At 49.1% G+C, this 18,339-nt stretch overlaps 5 protein-coding genes across 5 annotated transcripts; 2 read left to right on the forward strand and 3 right to left on the reverse strand.

Moving 5' to 3' along the window:
• Window positions 1–233: 233 nt before the first annotated feature.
• On the forward strand, window positions 234–3,024 carry HD556DRAFT_1238286 (uncharacterized protein; the record flags this gene model as incomplete). Its single annotated transcript, XM_041297966.1, has 7 exons — window positions 234–618; window positions 668–882; window positions 945–1,643; window positions 1,689–1,886; window positions 1,936–2,105; window positions 2,295–2,572; window positions 2,621–3,024. The coding sequence occupies 7 exons, from the start codon at window positions 234–236 to the stop codon at window positions 3,022–3,024; spliced, it is 2,349 nt and encodes a 782-aa protein (XP_041159597.1).
• A 2,621-nt stretch (window positions 3,025–5,645) lies between these two features.
• HD556DRAFT_1479759 (uncharacterized protein) lies at window positions 5,646–6,651 on the reverse strand (the record flags this gene model as incomplete). Its single annotated transcript, XM_041308600.1, has 4 exons — window positions 5,646–6,082; window positions 6,194–6,463; window positions 6,512–6,579; window positions 6,629–6,651. The coding sequence occupies 4 exons, from the start codon at window positions 6,649–6,651 to the stop codon at window positions 5,646–5,648; spliced, it is 798 nt and encodes a 265-aa protein (XP_041159598.1).
• Window positions 6,652–9,712: 3,061 nt separating this feature from the next.
• On the forward strand, window positions 9,713–10,158 carry HD556DRAFT_1212859 (uncharacterized protein; the record flags this gene model as incomplete). Its single annotated transcript, XM_041296601.1, has 2 exons — window positions 9,713–9,953; window positions 10,013–10,158. Coding segments are annotated over 2 exons (387 nt in total), but the record flags the coding sequence as incomplete, so codon positions are not given.
• Window positions 10,159–15,707: 5,549 nt separating this feature from the next.
• HD556DRAFT_519817 (uncharacterized protein) lies at window positions 15,708–17,513 on the reverse strand. The gene has a single exon (XM_041310849.1). The coding sequence runs from the start codon at window positions 17,444–17,446 to the stop codon at window positions 15,938–15,940; it is 1,509 nt and encodes a 502-aa protein (XP_041159600.1). The 5' UTR covers window positions 17,447–17,513; the 3' UTR covers window positions 15,708–15,937.
• HD556DRAFT_1238218 (Spt20 family-domain-containing protein) lies at window positions 17,490–18,320 on the reverse strand (the record flags this gene model as incomplete). The annotated part of the gene is made up of 4 exons (XM_041297962.1): window positions 17,490–17,750; window positions 17,802–17,995; window positions 18,045–18,129; window positions 18,177–18,320. 4 exons carry the CDS (start codon window positions 18,318–18,320, stop codon window positions 17,490–17,492), a joined length of 684 nt encoding a protein of 227 aa, XP_041159601.1.
• Window positions 18,321–18,339: the final 19 nt, after the last annotated feature.

The following is an 18,339-nucleotide window of genomic DNA, read 5'->3' on the forward strand; positions in this document are numbered from 1 at the left end:
TTGGCATCCGCTACTCTCTGATTTTTCAAGTGGTATGTCCTTCTCTTCTTTCCACCACTATGTCTTTCTCAACACCCCGTCCCACTCGTAAAGCTCAAGTCGCAACTTTTGGCCTGGGCCACCACTTTGTGAGCCCCAGGAAAGCTCGAGATAAACGGAAGACTCAAACATTGGTGGAGTTACCAGGCGCAGAGGCGAAACGCCGCCGACTTTTGGCTGAAATGAAGGAACTTATGAAGCCACGGTATGAAGAACAAAGCTCGCAGGTGTTGTCTCCTCATCCATCACACGATGATACTGCCAAGCACCCTCAACACATAGAGAATGATGATACCACAGCACTTCACTTTGAAGATGTGGAAACGTTCGACCAACCATCTCTCGATACCTCAGCAATCGACACTCCAGTCAAACGATGGATTGTGTCAGACCGATCGGCTAGTTTACTGTATAGTCACTGGAGCGACCTCATCCCAACTCTCATCGATCCTCTACTTCTCTACTTAGGGCGAACGCAGGGAAAACCACTGGAAACCACTCATTCAGTCATATCTGCATGTACTGGGACACTACCATGTACACCAAAACGAGCAACTTTGATGTGTTTGTTTTTTGACCGTAAGCTTATATTTATCTATCACAGAAGCGGGCACTGATACTTGCTTAGGATACGCGTCTATAGATGTGCTAAGCTGTACATGCTCCACTCTCCCGCAGGTACTTCTCCACCATGGTCTATTCCCAACTGCACCTTCACAGCCTCGAATGGCTGTATCTGTTGATTTACTTTCATTCTACCGTGCACTGTTTGAACGCTCATGCGACGCGATTAACGCTCTCGCATCAGCGCTGAAAAATCATTACTCTCGTCGGGGCTTCCAGGTGACCGACGCACAGGTAAGTTTCAATTACATACTCGAATTACTACTGACAAGCTTTGGAAGGGTCAACTTATTCAAGACCCATTTCGTCGGGGTCTCGGTTATGCTGTTCAGTGGTTCGACATCCTGCAAATTCAAGTCGAACGACAACTTGAGATGCTTCTCCAACAAAGTCGCGATCACATAACGAAATTCCAGGCCTCCTTGCACGGCACCAATTTCCCTCCACCAGGTCGATGCGCGCCACTTCTGGTCCAACGATGTCCCGCCTGCTTTGGGGGCGTACTGCATGGCAGGCCCACAGATGAAGGAGGCGATGTACACGTTGCAACAGACGGGAATTTCCACCACCGTCATCGCCGCGCTGCTGGTGATTGTCCTCCATTCTATGACCCTACCTACTTTATCCCGAAAAACTTTGTTGATGAAATTGGTCGCCATATAGACACCCAACGTAAGCACCCCCCAAAGGCACATACCCCCATTGTCCCTGACGAAGCTGTCGACCAATGCGAGACTGCTTACGAGGCTGCTGACGGCAAAAAACAGAAAACTGCAATGGATAATTTTGATGACACCGGGATCATGGCGCTGATCTGTCGTCATGACATCCCGCTTTTCTTTGCTAACATTGATTCGCCTGGAGAACAACAAAAATATTCTGTAGCCCTTCTTCAGCATTTGTTTTCACTTCTCCCACCGGAGGCTACCGTTGTTGCCCTGTATGATGTTGGGTGTGTTCTGGCCAGATCACTCGCAAAGGTATGCTGAGACTTATGTTCTATTTACACACTCACACCTCTCTAGTATAATATTCTTCCTGAGACCATAACCAAACGACTTCGTCTCGCAACCACAGCAATGCATGCGTATGGCCATGAGTGGGCTTGCCAGCTCATCTATAATCCGCGAATGTGCCTTGGCCTTGGGTTGTCCGATGGGGAAGGGACCGAACGACTTTGGTCACGCTTTGTCCGGCTGATCGGTGTTGAGAGGACTTCTTCTGTGTGTGCCACCTCATTTTAATTACGATCTTACTCACACAAGACGTTAGCGCCAGCGCCGCCTGTGGCTTATTGATCGACAAGCAGCAGCCATAGGATCCGAGATGCAAACAGATCTCGGTGACTGGATTAAGCACCGCCTTAGACGAGGAATCAAAGAGCAAGGTTCAGCAGCGCAAGCTATGCTAGAACGATGTGGAATTCCCATCGCTGAATTGAAGTCTGAGTGGTCCCACCAACGTCAATCGCAATTATCTATTCGTGCTCGTAAGTAAGATTTATTAGAAATTGATCAGTGTTAATAGGTGACCTTGCAAGATGCTCCTGCTCGTCTTAAGAAAGAGCTGGACACCGTATTGGCTCTCCAGGCAGACCTGGACACATCAGATAGAGCACTACAGACTACGAGAGCCATGTTGGAGAAAGAATTTGCCTCTGACGACACATTAGAGGCGCTGGAGAGCCTCGAGAGGGGACATGACCGACTGATGGATAAAGTCGAGGCCCTTTACTCATCACTCAATGTTCATGAGAGGTTCCCCGAGCTTCATGATGTCAATCTTGAGTTTGTCCGCACTCTTCTAATGGCACGTGATCTCAAGATGAACGTTCGTAAGCGCGCCATTGCTAGTTTCTTCGAGTGGGACAAGCTTGACCGAGCAGTTGGTGGCGCACAGCAGGCTTTAGGTAAAGTTCTTCCCTTTTGCCACATTATGCTTTATTAATTTTTTGCAGGGACTAAATTACATCAACACACACGTAAAGCTATAGCTAAGCGTCAACCTGCCCTCATGACTGCTATCCGAAAATTTAATTCCTACTGTGAACGACTGGAGTCATTGTACGACCCCACTTGGGGGATTTTACTTCCTGCCCCACTTCCCACAAAACTGACCGAACTACGCTCCGATCCAAGATTGATGGAAGACGTATGGATCACACCATCAGTCGGAGAGGTTCCCCGATGGTTGGAGGACTCAGACGTGAGAGATGGTATCCGTGCGCTACTAAAGCAGGAATGCTGTCAAGAGGAGCAGATCCGCCTTGGCATTGAGGCCGAGAATCTTTGTCGCTTCTTCGGAGATGAACTTGCAGCACTTGAACTTGCAGTTCGGTTGCTGGAAAGTAAGTTAATTTAATTTTTCTGATGTAAAGTTCTTTTTTTGATTCATTTGTACTAGGTCAACCTTTTGCTGTTCCATTGCGACAACGGCTTGTTAATTTCCTCCGGCTCCAATTCCGATGGTCCAATCCCCTAGCTTCTTCGGCACGCTTCGCTAGCCAAGTGGACCGAGCACTAGACCTTGCTACCACCCTCTCAGGAGGCTCACGAACTATAGGATCTCACTGGAACAATACTGGCACGCTCACACTACCTGATCCTGAGGTTGATGAATTCCCTGTTGTTGATCCTGACCATGCCCCACAGGTTGACTCTGAGCAGGCTGCACTTGTTGATGTTCTAGAGGACGAGATGGGCACCCTGGAGTTAGATGAGGACGACTCGACTAATTATGGGCGCGAAGCTAATGCCGTCATCCATTGGGATCTTCCTGAGGTACGTATATGTTCAATGTCAGGAATATGGTGCTAATAAATTGTCGTAGAATCTCCTTATGGATGACTTCCGTGTTCCGTCACGCACCCCACCATCCGCGCCAGGCTCTCAGCCTAGGAAGGTTGCTGCCCGAGTAAGACCTTCGCACAATGGAATCCCTCCTCAGGTGTTTGAGCCGAAAGACATTGATATGCTTAGATCTCCGACGGCACGCCTCAATGACGTATGTATTAACAGTTGCGCCATCCTTCTGTGGTACTCTCAGTGGGATACATCGACACAGATCGCAATGTTGTCAACTCACGATCTTCCCCGTATTCGTTACAATGCGCCAGATGATGTCATCTGGCGCAATGCATCGTGGGTCCGCTATTGGGACAAGGATACATGGGTGCTTCCAATCCATCGTCCATCAGTCATTGGGCACTGGGTGTTATGTGTCATCCGGCTGTCGCACAAAGAGCTTCACCTGTTTGATAGCCTTGGCGATAGGAAGCCTTGGCCAAGTGATGTTAAAGTAAGTTGATTTTAATTGCGTATTTTGGTTTAACTGACGTGCGTCATGCAAAAGGATATAATGAAACTGATTGCTCGATTTCTGGCAGTGGCGCGTCAACATGGCCATCACGTTGATATTGACCTTGAAGGGTGGGTAGCACGACCACTGAATGTAAGCTCACTTTGTGTTTTTATCAGGATTCTGACAGTTTGTATTATTTAGATGGAACACCTTCAAACCAATGGGTATGACTGTGGTGTATGGGTTTTAGCTACCATTTTGGCCATTGTACGTGGTAGATATGTTACAGGAATGCATGAGCGAGATATGGACAATATGCGATACTATCTCCATACTATGGTTTTTGCCCTACCAATGATGTCATAGTGTAGTTCAATATCAATGATAGGCATTGCCCCACCAAGATGAGAGGATACGGGAGAGTAACAGAGGGGGCAAATGATGTTGGTGCATTACTCTTCAACGAGGTTCTGTGTGTTCAGAAATATATATTGCTGCATTTACACTATTTTACAGCATGATAGACGTTGAATGACATTGGATGCTTAATGTAGCAAGTCGCGAGTGACCAAATGTATTCAAAAATCGAGTCAAAAGGATGGAAAGTCAAGGGAGCAAGCCATGCAGCTTTCTGAAATTCATGCAAAGTAAGACAAGCATCATGGCCCAGTTAAACACACTGCCATTTTGCCCGTTACCTATTATAAGGCGTGCTCAATTCTTAGGATGTCAAGTTCAAGATGTGTCAAGTTCCTGCCATAAGCCAAATAAGATAGCCATTTGGGCTGCCGAAGCCACCGAAGCGCTTTAGACACTGTCACACCGATGGACTTACTGTTACAATAACATGTAAACCGAGAACCCCTCCTACGGAGGTCATCATGACCTTAGCCCCTATCCCACCATATGCACCGTCTTGGAAGACTTACCGACTCAACGGAGACTCGTAGAGACGCCTAGAACGGCCTGGATGCCATTAGAAGACCTAGACCAGCCTAGGCCACATCTGATCGGACCTAGACGGTCCTCGACCCGGATCATGAGGAAGCTCTGCCTCATGGTCAGAAGAGAAGCCGCATGCCTTAGCATGCGCAGTTAGACTCCAAGGCATGCTACGCCTTAAGGACAGATAAGAGAGGCATGGTAAGCCTCATGTACAGATAATCGACCGCATGGCATCAGATAAGATGCCCTTGTATAGACACACTTATACCTACCTACCGAACGTAGTATTGGTCTGTGCACACGGACGACAGTATATAGAGCAGACAGAATCATGTATATTCCCTACTTGATTCTACTAGGTTTTATCCAGAACTTCCTCTGAAAGACAGTCCCAGTCCTTCAGTCTAAGCCGCACCTTAAGGAAGCCGACGCTACCTTAAGTGGAACCCCCGAACCTCTCATTCGAGAGAAGATCCCCGTCTCTCCAATAGCGAGCCCGCTATCAGATTAGGCAATCCGCCTAGGGAGAGCCCGAACTATCCTAGTCTGTATCACTTACAAGTTTAAGTGAACATAGAAACTTCGATGTAGTCAACTGACTAATGATGGGCTATCCAGCGCAGAATGTAGTACAACACTATTAGGAAGTCTTCACCGCAAAAGTAGCATTTCTATAAGATAACTCCCAGAATTCTAGCACCCTTCTATCACGCCATAACAAGAAGCACCACCTCTTCCTATCGGGTACCATCAGTGCTCAACATCCCGTTTTCTTCTGAAACGCATGATACGATGTTGGAGAGAGAGAGAGAATTGAGCTCGATCATTGCACATAACTTCTCGTGTGGGGACAGTGCTGAGAGTCGCTGGTTATCGTTGGGGGGCTCTTGCTTGTGCGGACTGAGGATAACATCTGCCAGAGAATCAAAGCTGCCATCGCCGATGGTGGCTGGGATCTCCTCGAGCTCTTTAATGCGCTGTTGGATGCGTGCTTCGATGAAGCGATCGCGCTCATTGATGATCTGGTGCACGTCGAGACCTACGGGCATTATGGAGGGAATGAGGAGGCGCTGGAGGCGTGTTGCAACCATAGTTGGGTCGACGTTCGGTGGGCGCTCAAGGTGGGAGAAGGGAAGCCTGAATGCATTATACGGGTACACACCCGAGTTAACAGCTTCCTCGAAGAATTACGACTTCAACTGGCACAGGTGTTTCGGTGGGTGGGGGCAGGACAATGTGGCCTTTCTGTATTTTAGCAGCACTGTCGACTGTACAGGGTACACACCTGAGTTAACAGCTTCCTCGAAGAAAGGGCCTTTGGGAAGATCAGCAGGGTCGATGGGAGAACCATGCTCTTCTCCATTTATGACTTCAACTGGCACAGGTGTGTCGGTGGGTGGGGGCGGGACAATGTGGCCTTTCCGTATTTTAGCAGCACTGTCGACTGTACAGGAGGGGATGTCTGGGCCCTGGAGAAGCTTCTCGAGATCCGGGACGGCAGTGTTGGAAATGTGAATTGCATGCTGTATGTGGTCTGGGATGGGAGAACCATTGACTTGGGAGGTGAATCAGTCACTGGGCGTGAAGATGATGTAGAGCTTACTGGATAATGGTATCAAGGACTCATCGCGCCCTGCATAGTGCCACTTGCGAAATAGGCCTCCCAAAAGGCTATGAAAAAAATTGCAACCCTCTCGAGCCTCCAGAAATGAGCTGGCACCAGGTACCAGTCCCTTGGGTCATAATTACTGTTTCAGGTATGTCCTGGCGCTTGAACTGTTCTTCCTCTTCGATTTCAACGTTCCAGTTTCGCTTCTTCGAACTTACTACAATTATCCAAGTTCCAAAATTTTCATGGTTTGCACATTATCGTTTGATCAATCAGTACCTACCGGTACTTCTGTACGTTAATTGTACGTTACCTCCTGCAAAATGGCCGCATCCACCAGCACATCAAGATCATCCTACCGGCGTGACCTTATTGATGTTGCCACGCTCACAGACTCACAGACTTTTTTGGTTACTCGGATTGTAAGTACTGACTGTACTATGGTTGTATTTTCGGATTTGCTGATATGCTTCCAGATGGTGGATAAGGTGGTGTCGACAGCGGACACTGAACTTAGTGAAGTCACCGAAGGCTCCCAAGTCAGTGAAGGATGGAAGAGCCTCGATGGGATACCTTGTATCATGGGTGGGATAAAGGCGCTTGTCGGTAGGTTCGTCACAACACATTTACACTAATCTTGACATCATTGTAGCATCTCTTGGCGGGACACTGCGTGGGCGCACAGGTAGTGACTTCCCCTGGAAAACACTTCCAAAAGAATTAGCTCGCCTTGGGTATGTTCTCGTCAATTATCCTGACGAGACCTTGATGCCTGGCGAGCTGCGACCCACTATCTCTCGTTCTAAAGGCATCCACGATCTGACCCAACAGCATCGCGTCAATCTCATCAATTGCCTCAAGGCAGGTACCCTCACCATTCGAGCAGTTACGAATGATGCTGCTCGCATGCGTCTCACTACTTCAAAGGACCCTGTCATCATCGGAGACGCCCCCTCAGCCTGCTCCATGTATCCCCGTGGGCGACGTGCATTTGCTGATGGCCACATTGACCAAAAGGGTCTTCGTCGTCTACAACGGCTTCCTTCACCTGTTCTTCAACCGTCTCCTTCACCTATTCTTCAACCGTCTCCTTCACCTGTTCTTCAACTGTCTTCTTCACCAGTCTCTCATCGTCGCGTCCAAGTCATTGTGGAGATCACACAGCCGCCTCCCCGCCCAGTTTCTATCACACAACCGCGGATCACACAGCCGCCTCCCAGCTCAGCTTCTATCATGCGACCGCCACCCTGCCCAGCTTCTCGAGCAGTTCACAAACCATCTAGTACGCGCACCGAGCATCTTATTCCCCCAATTACTTCCGTCAATGGGGCTGAATCAAGCTCTGAACATGACAGTACTGATGATGAAAATGATTGTGAGGATGAAATTTGCGAGAGTGGTCGTTACCCTGTGAAGCGCCTTAGACGCTGATTGAGCCTATCTCTATCCTGAGACCAAACGTAGATAGGACGTGTACGTAGCCCAACATAATCTGTGCTCATACCTCTAACCTGATTTTGATATCCCGCTGTATTCGGGTACAAACTAAGGTTTCAGCCTCATTGTCCTCAATGTGATCTTTAGTAATAAATCTGCTTTTATGCCGAACCCTCTCTGGAGCCTCCGGAGCCTCCCAAAGACCTGGCTATTCGACGAGTCGCCCTCTACACCCTCTTCAGCCACCATTCTTAGACCTCCGTAATATTTTGCACGTTGAGTTTCGCTTCTGTACTCCTGCCTGTTCTAACTTATTTAGTCTGAATGAAATTAAAGATGGCCTGCAGAAACAGAGACCCTGTACCGACTAAATCTTCCATAAGTATGAGGCCTTGTGTCCGTTTTTTTCGCCCACTTTCAGGACCCCAGCTGCCCACCTAGTATCTCGTATAATACGTTCAAAGGACAGTGCCAATTTCACCCCCTCTGGGCAGGTAAGCAACGCCCTCCTGCCTGCATCCAATCTTCTTAATATTCATATACATTTTGCTAGATATTGCAGATATGACCCAGAACACCCGTGATAATCCTGCCAGTGACCAGTGGTCGACCCAGAACACCCATGATAATCCTCCTGCTAGTGACCAGTGGTCATATCCTAACCCCTTCATGGACTCACCTCCTACATTCGACTACACTCAAGAGCAGTTAGGCGGAGGACGATATCAAACACCACCTGTTGAGTTGACACCCTCCCGCCTCAGGAGCAAGCTCAAGCCTACGGCATGGGACGTTGGCATTATCAGAGGGGCCACTCTCTGTCGCCAGGCCTGTCAGCAACCCTCTGAGGACAGCGCACAGTCTGATCCACCAGGCTTTAACCACGAGGGGACTTCAACAAGCGACACGTCATTGCTTGCGCCTAATGTTGCTGAACGTCATCATGCCTCACCAATTCCACCTGCTTCACCTGCCCCTCCACAATCAAGCGATTTGTCGTCGCTTACGCTTAACGTTGCCCATAGTCGTCAGGCCTCGCCATCTCCATTTGCTCCTGCTGCCCCCACACAATCAAATGATGCATCATCACTTACGCTTAATGTTGCTCACAGTCGTCATGCCTCGCCGTTCACACCTGCCCCTGCACAATTGCCAGATCTATTTTATGGCTCTAGTATGAGCCACCAAGCTGCTTGGATGGAGCAAAACTCTGGCGCTGACACCTATAACATGTTGGGAGGTGACACCTTCCCAGCCGGGTTACTTGAGGATCAAACTTTAGACGTGGTTGGAACGTCTGTGCCTGCTAATGTGCAAGGCGGCCAGCTCACCATGCAAGATGTGTCCCGCCTACCACCTCAGCCCTCGTTTCATTTTCCTCAAAGTTCAATGGGACCATCGATGGCACTTCCTCGTGGATGCTCGCAAGGCCCTGCGGGTCAACAACCTTCAGGTTTTCCCCAGGATTTGTCTCATCTCGCCCCATTTGTACTCCGTCCCGTGCCATCCTCGTCTCGAGACCATGTGCTCCCCCTGCCAACCACAAATATAATCCCACCAACGCCGCTGCAGCATGGCGCCAGCAAGACTAACAACACCAATTCGATGAACACTGCCGCGACTCAGGCACTCCCTATTGTGACGAGAGATCCCAGTCCACGGTTGGACCTGGGGCATTATCCTTCTGCTGCTGTCTCCAATAGTCGGTTTCCTGAGGAGAATGAGCCAGTCACGCATAATGATGGTCCCACTGTTACAGGACGCAGGTCTACAGAACTGAACGCAACCCTTGATGCCGGGTTTGCAGAAGTTGAACATTGCTTTCTCAATCTGTCAACATCTACCACACTCCCCGTCAACCAGCTGATCAATTCATTCTTGAAGAGCCGTGGACGCACGGTGGTTAGTACCAATTACTGGAATCTTTACGCAAACTACTTTAAAGATAACGTCCGGCAAGAACTTGCTCGCATTGGCAGAGTGGCACCTGAAGGAGGTGGTACACCTAGTGAGTACAATTTCACTGGAATCATGTATATCATGTTTATCGTCTTGCAGGTGCAACCGTGCGAACACAATGCTACGATAAGTTCAAGGAAGCCTACCCCGACACATATCAAGACATCCTGTCGATGCACGAGGAGGCATCTCTCCTAGGGTCATCTCCCCAAACCATTGCGCAGCGTGGCCAAACTTTTCAAAAACACTATCGAAGGGTTATCAATATTGTATGTTATTATATTATCTACTGACACCACCTGACTCTTTTTGTCGTAGCTTGAGTCTGGTTCCGTTAAATTTGGCTTTGAAGCAGCTATCATACTCTGTGGGAAGGTGGTTAATGAGGACGGATCACTCGGTCACAACTATAACACACCTGGCGCTGCGGGGGTAAGCTTATTCATAGGTATATGTACTGATACACACTCAACAAGTAATAGTTTTGGCAGACATGGTGCCGCGCCAGTAATGATGCAATTATAGGTCATCTTAAGGCACATGTGTAGTAAGTCGAAGATTAGTTATGTTTACGCAAATCCTCACGTGGCTCTAAACAGCAATACGACATCTCTATCCACAGTCGATGACGCATTTAGGGACGACGTTGATGATAGTCATGATGACCCAACCACCACCACCAACCTGGATCAGTCTTCTGACATCATTGAGGGACGCGACGATGGTTTGAAGTGGGTGAAGAGCCAAATCATCAAGGCAGTCGGTATGTTTGATTATCGTCTGTCTTTTCATTCACTTAAACTAATGTGCCATACGTCACACCAGCCCGAGTTGGTATGTTTGATTATCACCACTATTTTTTTACTCACGTTAACTAACATAATCTTATTATGCTAGCTCGACCTGGCGCTGGGTTCAATGACAAGAACTTTCCTTGGAAACTTATGCCGTCGGCCCTTGTGGAAGCCAATCTTTGTATCAAAGGATACCCCGCTCACAAGTGTCTCTTACCGGGCGAAACTCACAATGAGATTTCCAAGAAGAAAGGTATTGCTGCGCTGACACAGAAGGAAGTCACAGCACTTGCAGATGCTTTGAAGGCAGGAACTATGGTAATTTGCAAATCTGAGCATGAGCGATGTACGTGTCAACTACGCTATGCTAGCGAACTGATGCGAACTGATTTTTATGACATGTAGCGGTAATGATTGCCTCTGAGAAGCCTGTAGTCGTGGGCGAAGCGCCTCCATCAGATTGGCCACATTCTGGTGCCCGACAACTCTATCTTGATGGCCACACGGATTACAACGGCCCTGCTCGCCTCAAGCCCAGCACTGCGACCACAAAAATAAAGAAGGGTAATAAAACGCTCAAGGCCCCTCTTCCTCCTCTACCTTCTATCGATGAATCGGATGATGATGATCGAGCTGGACCTTCTGCTTCAAAGCGCGCACCTCAGGCGATCCCCCCGAAACCAAAAATGCGTGTGGAACTTGATCTACTTCCACCTCTACCCTTACATCCTTTCAGAGTCGTTCCTAGGTCGGCTATCCCCCAGGCTCGGAACGAGCCATCTGTCCCTCAGAATCGGAGTGAGCCAGCTGCCCGTCAAGCTCAGGGTGATGTTATCGAACTAACGTCCACTGAAGAGAAGCCCTCCGAAGAACCTGACACGGAATACGAAGAAGCAGCACGTGGGAAGAGGAAGCTTAAGTCGACAAATACATCGCGTGCGTCAAAGAAGCTTGCCCCATCGACAGAGAAGACTGACGCTTCGAAAGTGGGGAAGAAAGGAGTAGGAGCGAAGAACAATCCCCAACCCAAGGGTCCTCCCTTGCAGACGTCAAACCATTCTCCAACAAAGGGCGGTCCACTATCCCCATTGACAGTGGGTTCATCGAGCGTAGCAGCCTTGCCGGAAAGTGAGTATTATTTGCTTCTATTTAAGTCCTGCTTATTTCAGATTTTACAGGCACAGCAATGCGACTTCGAGATGGGCCCTCAAACGTCTCGGAGGGAAAAAAGAGTCAGTTTATTTTATTTGTTTCTTTATTTCTATGTCTCATTGTCTACACTCTAGAACATGTCAAACCACGACCAGTCACCAAAGGCTCTAAGCGTCCTATGAAGCGTGCTCTTCGTATGGTATATAACGACTCGGACTCTGAATCCGAAGAGGATAAGGACGCGAAGGCAGCTACTGAAATCTGTGGCAATGTCGAGTCCTCTGGTGCGGTCCATACTCAGGCAGATGATGTTCCAGAAGGAGGGGCACTACACAATGAAGTACCAGTGGGTAATACACACGAGGAAGAACAAGTTCCTGCTGTCGCACCTACTGTTCCAAACCAACGGCCTCTTCATGTCCCTCGTCCCCAGGTTCCGCCTCTTCGTGATGTGCCTCGCTCCGATAGTCCTCATGACTCAGAACCTCTTCGTGATGTCCCTCGCTCCGATATTCCTCGTGACTTAGAGCCTGACGTCCCTCATCCCAATACTCCTCGTGATCCGGAACCTCTTTGTGATGCCCCTGGTACCCAGATTCCTCGTAACTCGGATCCCTTGCATGACCCACCGCGCAACCTTCATGAGCCTTCACACAACCCTCGTGAGCCTCTCCAGTACCCTCGTGAGCCTCTCCATTACCCTCGTGAGCCTGCTTGGCACGACCCTCGTGGTGCCCCTCCTGACCCACGGGATGATATTCAATATGACCTTCGTCATCCTTCCCATGGCAATTCTCGTGACCCTCTGCACCCATACGACCAACGTTACCGTGTGCGTCATCGCGAGGTCCAGAGTCAGCGTGAAGTCACTCCAATTACCGACCGTGACTCCCTTCACCCCCACGATACCTTTTACCCGCGTGATTCTCGTCATCCCCGCCACCTTAGTGGTTACCCACATCCGGAGAGTGATTTCAATACTCGGGATAGCTCTCCTGTATCGGATCTTTTTGGTCACGGTGAGCAGGAACGCTCATACCCAAGCAGGTATAGCCCTGTATTTGATCCAGGCTATGCTCGCGAAGCTGAATATAGTCGACGCGAGGACCGTGATGAGCGTGGGCACTTATTGGCTCCCTATCGTCCAGTTGGTGCAGGTGCTTATCGTAATGGAGGATACCCCCAAGACAGAAGATACTACGAGTCGAGGTGGACAGACCGTGAGGATCCCTATGTCCGTGACGCCGTGCCACGATCCATTCGTGATGCAACTAACCCCCCGCGAGCACCTCCCCCTTAACCAACGCCCACCTTACTTCTTAAATTCATGTCTATGTTTTCCCCGTCGTTATGGTGTCCTGTCATATTTTGCTCATGCCTATCCCCATCATCTTGTTGCTGTGTCGTGACTCCCTGTTATACCTCACATTGGTAGCTACTATGTTTTGTAATCTTTTATGTCAATATCAGTATAGCGGCTGCACAGCCTGCTTTTGTCTCGTTCGTAATGTTCACCTGATCACGAAGAATGTTGCACAGGAATGAAATCCTCAGACAAATGATCACACTGCCAAGACTTCTTATATCTCAGAAAACTTGAATCAACGGAGATTTCATGATTCTCATCAAACATAAGCATTAGATGGAGGGAATAACCTAACCCAACATAACATAACATAAGTAATGACATAAACAATGGGAGGCTACGAGAGGGTCGTTATACCGATGACGGCGGGACAGGTTTATATAACATGTTGGGCTCTCAGAGAGGCCTCTAGAACCGGAGAAAATACAACATAAGTAATGTCATAAATGATGGGAGGCTACGAGAGGGTCGTTATACTGACGACGGCGGGGAGGTTTGTATAACATGAAGTTGAGGGCTCTCAGAGAGGCCTCTAGAACCGGAGTGGACTACCCTCCAGCGACAACGGACGAGTCCATGGGGTGACCTGCGAGGGTGTTGTTGAGCCTCTTGAGGGGGTTGAAGGGGAGGCCCCGGGGAGAGGCAGGTCTCAGAGATGGGTTTCGTCCTACAACGAAACCAGGTCTAACAGACCGTGAGAACAGTGCAAAAGTGCTGCCAAGGGTGGCCATTGGTCACATCCGAGTCCCAATGGACTGGGCGTGGAGTCCTTGGTGCTATTCTTCCGCTTCGAATCAGTTAAACATTCTCAGGCTGTCGCTGGTGGTCTAAGGTCTTTTCTCGACAATCAACACCTTAGGTTCTTTTGCATAGACAGGTTCACCGTGACACCACCTCTCTCTCCTCAAGACAAGTGGAGAGGGAAAAATTGTTAACATCCTATCTGGAACCACTGTGCAGATGTTGAAGTCGACTATGAAACCGTTGCTTGAGACGCGCATGCCTGGATGGGCTTCAATTACTCTCTGGCCATCCGGTGTGGCGCACGGATAACATCGAGCTCCTTCTCCAGATTACTGTCTCTCGGATGCAAGTTACGTGGTCACCTGATGGCCAACAACTTGTCTCTGTCTCATTAGACAATAAAACACTCAAACTTTGGAACTCGTTGAATGGAGACCAGCCTGTTGAACTTTGCACCGGTCACACTCGCTCAATCGACACACCATATCCTCTGATAGGTCCTTCATCATCACCTCGAACGACAGGATCGTGCAGCTGTTGTCTCGGACCACAACTTAGACAGGCACTCGAACCTACCATAGGTGTCGAATCTGCTGCAATTTCTCCCAATATTGTCAGTAGAGATGACCGATGAAAGGTTTGGCTCCAGTCTATCACAGTTATACTTGAGCAAGGCAAGGAAGAAAGGATAGCGGAGGGTGAAAAAGCACAGCGAAGTCGCTGATAGACTCAACGACAATACTACTGACTTATTCTCTAGGAAAACACTTGTTGACCCTACACTGAACAGTTCTTCAGCTGGGACTTCGACTCTATGGCAAATTGCCAATAAAATATGGTGCAACACGTTCCTTCGCACATATTGGGTGACCGAAGCCGTCGAATTTTACCAATATATGATGAGCGTAATCGACGAACCTGCAGTTTGGTTCGAATGGTTCACTAGTAGTGAGTATTTGAAGTTTTCAGATGAACTTGAACAAAGACTTACTCTTTGAGGTCTTTTAGCCTTCAAGAAGAAAAAACTGCACTGCGCACTGTGTCTCAAAGGGCTAGGAGACTGTTGCGAGAAATTATAAGTTGAAATTTATTCAGCAGGATCAGGCTGAACTCATGCGAGTTCCTCTGTGTCGCAGTAAGGGAAAATTTGGAATGAAACCTTCATTCTGAAGCTCTTCACAATGCGGAAAAGGTGCTGATGATGTCCATAATTCGTAAACATGCTGATACTATTGATGCTCAGGACATCGTACCCAACCCTTCGTTCATATCTTGTATACGAAGTGAAGCATGCAGCGCCTCACTTCGACGCTATGATGATGCACCCGACTCGCACAAGCCCAAAACTACTCATGCGCAAACGCGAATATGGTCAACCTCAACCCTCGCGGGTGAAACTTCAAATCAACCGGCTCATCTTCTCTATAAGATCCACTAAGCACTGTTGTGTTTGATGGAGACTCAGACTTCGACCTGGCAGTTGTCGTCCGTGCTCTGTTGCCTACTTCGAGTAGACTAACAGTACTAATGCTGGCGCAGCTCTGGAAACAACGTTGATCGCTCGCCATGGACAGCGTTTTGGTACACTTTTGTTAGCGCAGCATGGTGGGGAGTGTGAGATAATCATGTCGGATCACAATCGCACACAAGTCGTGGATGCAGCTAGATCTATTCATGACATGAGGGATGTCAGGACACTAGAGATATTGGTTTTCACGCGGTTTGATTTCGACAAGAAAAATTCCCCTAATATCTTTCGTATGATATGCTGTCCACGACTGCATGCACGGCATTGTAATTGAAATCGAAATCCAGATGATCATTGATCAAAGAGAATAAAAATGTATCATAGATGTTATCTTACTGTCGAATAAGCCTACTGTAGTCCGCCTTCCATACATACAAGCAATCCACACAACACCGCAGTAGTACATTATTAGAAACACAAATAACAATACAAGTATCATACTACCGTCCTGCTCCCTGTGTAGGCTTTGCCATTTGCATTTGCATCTGCATCTGCATCTGCTGCTGCTGCATCCCTGCTGCTGCTTGCCCATTCACCTGAGCCTGATTTGGCATTCCCCGTCCAACACCCCACGGAGGATAGTTCGGCTGCAATCGTCCAGGCATGGGATAGCTCATATATGGATACATCTGATACATCATTGGGTGCTGCTGCTGCTGGTCCTGCCCAGGCGGTCTGTACGGCATTGTTGGAAAGTTATACTGCTGTGACATGCCCGGGTGCTGTGCAGCTTGTGCAGGTTGGGGTGGGAGCGGATTAGAATTGGGCATGGGTGAGCCTCTGGCCTGATTTTGGAGCATGGGTGAACCTCTGGCTTGGTTCTGGAGCATCGGGCTGTTTCGAACCGCAGGATGTCCCGGCAAGGGGCTTCGCGATTGTGAATTCTGCGGTGTCATACGTCCGGCTTGCACGTGAGCTTGTGGCTGGTTTTGAGCCTGTGCCTGTGCCTGCACCTGTACCTGGTGGGCCTGATGAGGTTGTGCGTGGTGAACTTGAACTTGAGCCTGGGCATGGGGGTGAGCTTGGGCCTGAGCATGAGCTTGGGCTTGAGCTTGGGCTTGAGCATGAGCTTGGGCCTGAGCATGAGCTTGAGCCTGCGCCTGAGCCTGAGCTTGCGCCTGCGCCTGAACCTGCTGAGCCAATCGGGCTTGTTGGTGCAGTTGCATCTGTTGCATTTGTTGAAGCTGATACATCTGCCCTTGAGCGTGACCTTGAGTTTGAGGATGCTGCTGCATCACATGTTGCCCAGCAGCCAGCTGCGTTGCACCAACCTGTTGCCCGGCTTGTGCAGGGGAAGGTGTCGACTGAGATGGATAAGCCACCTGGGGGGTAGCAGCTTTGGGTTGAGAACCTTGCGGTGAAGCAATTGCGAAGAATTGAGGGGCGGGTTGAGGGCGGTGTGTTGTTGGGGGAAGTTGTGAGCCAGCTGCGAGAGGTGAGGAGTGCGGCGCTTGCGATGGTGAAGGGCGTGGTGATTGTGTGAACCTTTGTGCAGGTGACTGTACAGATGGGAGCGGTGAAGGCGCGCTTACACGGGGTGATGGGGAGGTAGCGTGGCGTGGCTGTGATTGAAGCTGGTTTACCGTGGGGTGTGGGGCAGGAGTAGCGGAAGAGCGTGACACCTCGGGGGTGATTTGAAAAGCCTGCGTCGCATCGGCTTTCTTCTTTGTTGGCTTGGGTTTCTGGTCAGCAACTGGCTGGGGAGTTGGTGTTGGCGCCGGTGCGGGCGCAGCCAAGACGGGAGTAGGTTGTAATTGAGCGGGCTGGGGTTGCGGCGTAGGCACAGGAGCTGGTATTTGGCCTTGTGTTTGATTTTGGCTCTGTGCTTGATTTTGGCCTTGGGCATTTACTTGAGCTTGAGCTTGAGTCTGAGTTTGTGCTTGAGCCTGAGCGGCAGCTTGTGCCAATTGGGCCTTGAGATAAGGCTGTGTTTCCAATCCAACCGCCATGCGAACTTCCTTGACGCGACGGATTGCATCCAATATCCGATAACTAAGTGAAGGTGAGTAAGAAGAGGATACTTTGGAACAATACGAAATACCTTGGGGCGTGAGAACGATTTTGTCTCTGGTTCATGAACTGCATGATCTTGGCCCGACGAGTCTTGTCGGACTCATCTTCCTCGGGCGTAATAGTAGCTGCTTTGCGTTTCAAGGAGATGGGTATACTTGGAGTAGAAACTCTGAGGGTATGATTCGCGATACGGGTTAAATGTGGGTCTGGGTCAAGACATAGGGGAGGTGCTGTTTGTAGCTACAACGACGAGGATGAGATATGGCAGAAAATGTCACGAATATAACATACTAGTATCTGTGCTTCAAGTTCAAGTACTTCCGTGTCTGTGAACTTATTGCCTGAACGTTGATTCATGAGACATAGATTCGCCCAGAGAGTCTCATCATTCGGGTGCAGAGCAACACGGCTCCGTTCAGGTTTCTCGAGAGGTGGGTCCTTTGCTTTCTTTGGGCGGTAGTCTAGTAGCTCCACAAGCATGCAGCCTAACGAAATCATGAATTAAGGACCTTGTACGGATGACCGGCTACTCACCATCATAGAATGGCACGCGTGCAGAGTCGAAAAGTTCAAGGTAGTCAACCGGTATACGGTGCGCTCTAACGTCATCAAGTATTGACTATTGATGGTTAGCACAATTTCTGCATCTTAAATTCAGTAACGCACTGCGATAGGATTATTATACAGGAATTTGGATCCGTTGTTGAGTGTCCAGTGGTCGGGATAGAGATGGACTGAGAAAGATGGTGCAGCGTCTTCATGCAAGTCTAGTAGTTGTTCCGCCGAGCGCGTAATATTGTAACAAGACATTGCAGACTACTTACGCGCT

Source organism: Suillus plorans (assembly GCF_016647745.1).
Source record: "Suillus plorans strain S12 chromosome Unknown HD556scaffold_32, whole genome shotgun sequence".
Taxonomy (NCBI): domain Eukaryota; kingdom Fungi; phylum Basidiomycota; class Agaricomycetes; order Boletales; family Suillaceae; genus Suillus; species Suillus plorans.

Excerpts from the sequence above, each read along its gene's own strand:
- HD556DRAFT_519817 (XM_041310849.1), bottom strand. The coding sequence starts at position 17,446 with ATGGCGGTTGGATTGGAAACACAGCCTTATCTCAAGGCCCAATTGGCA.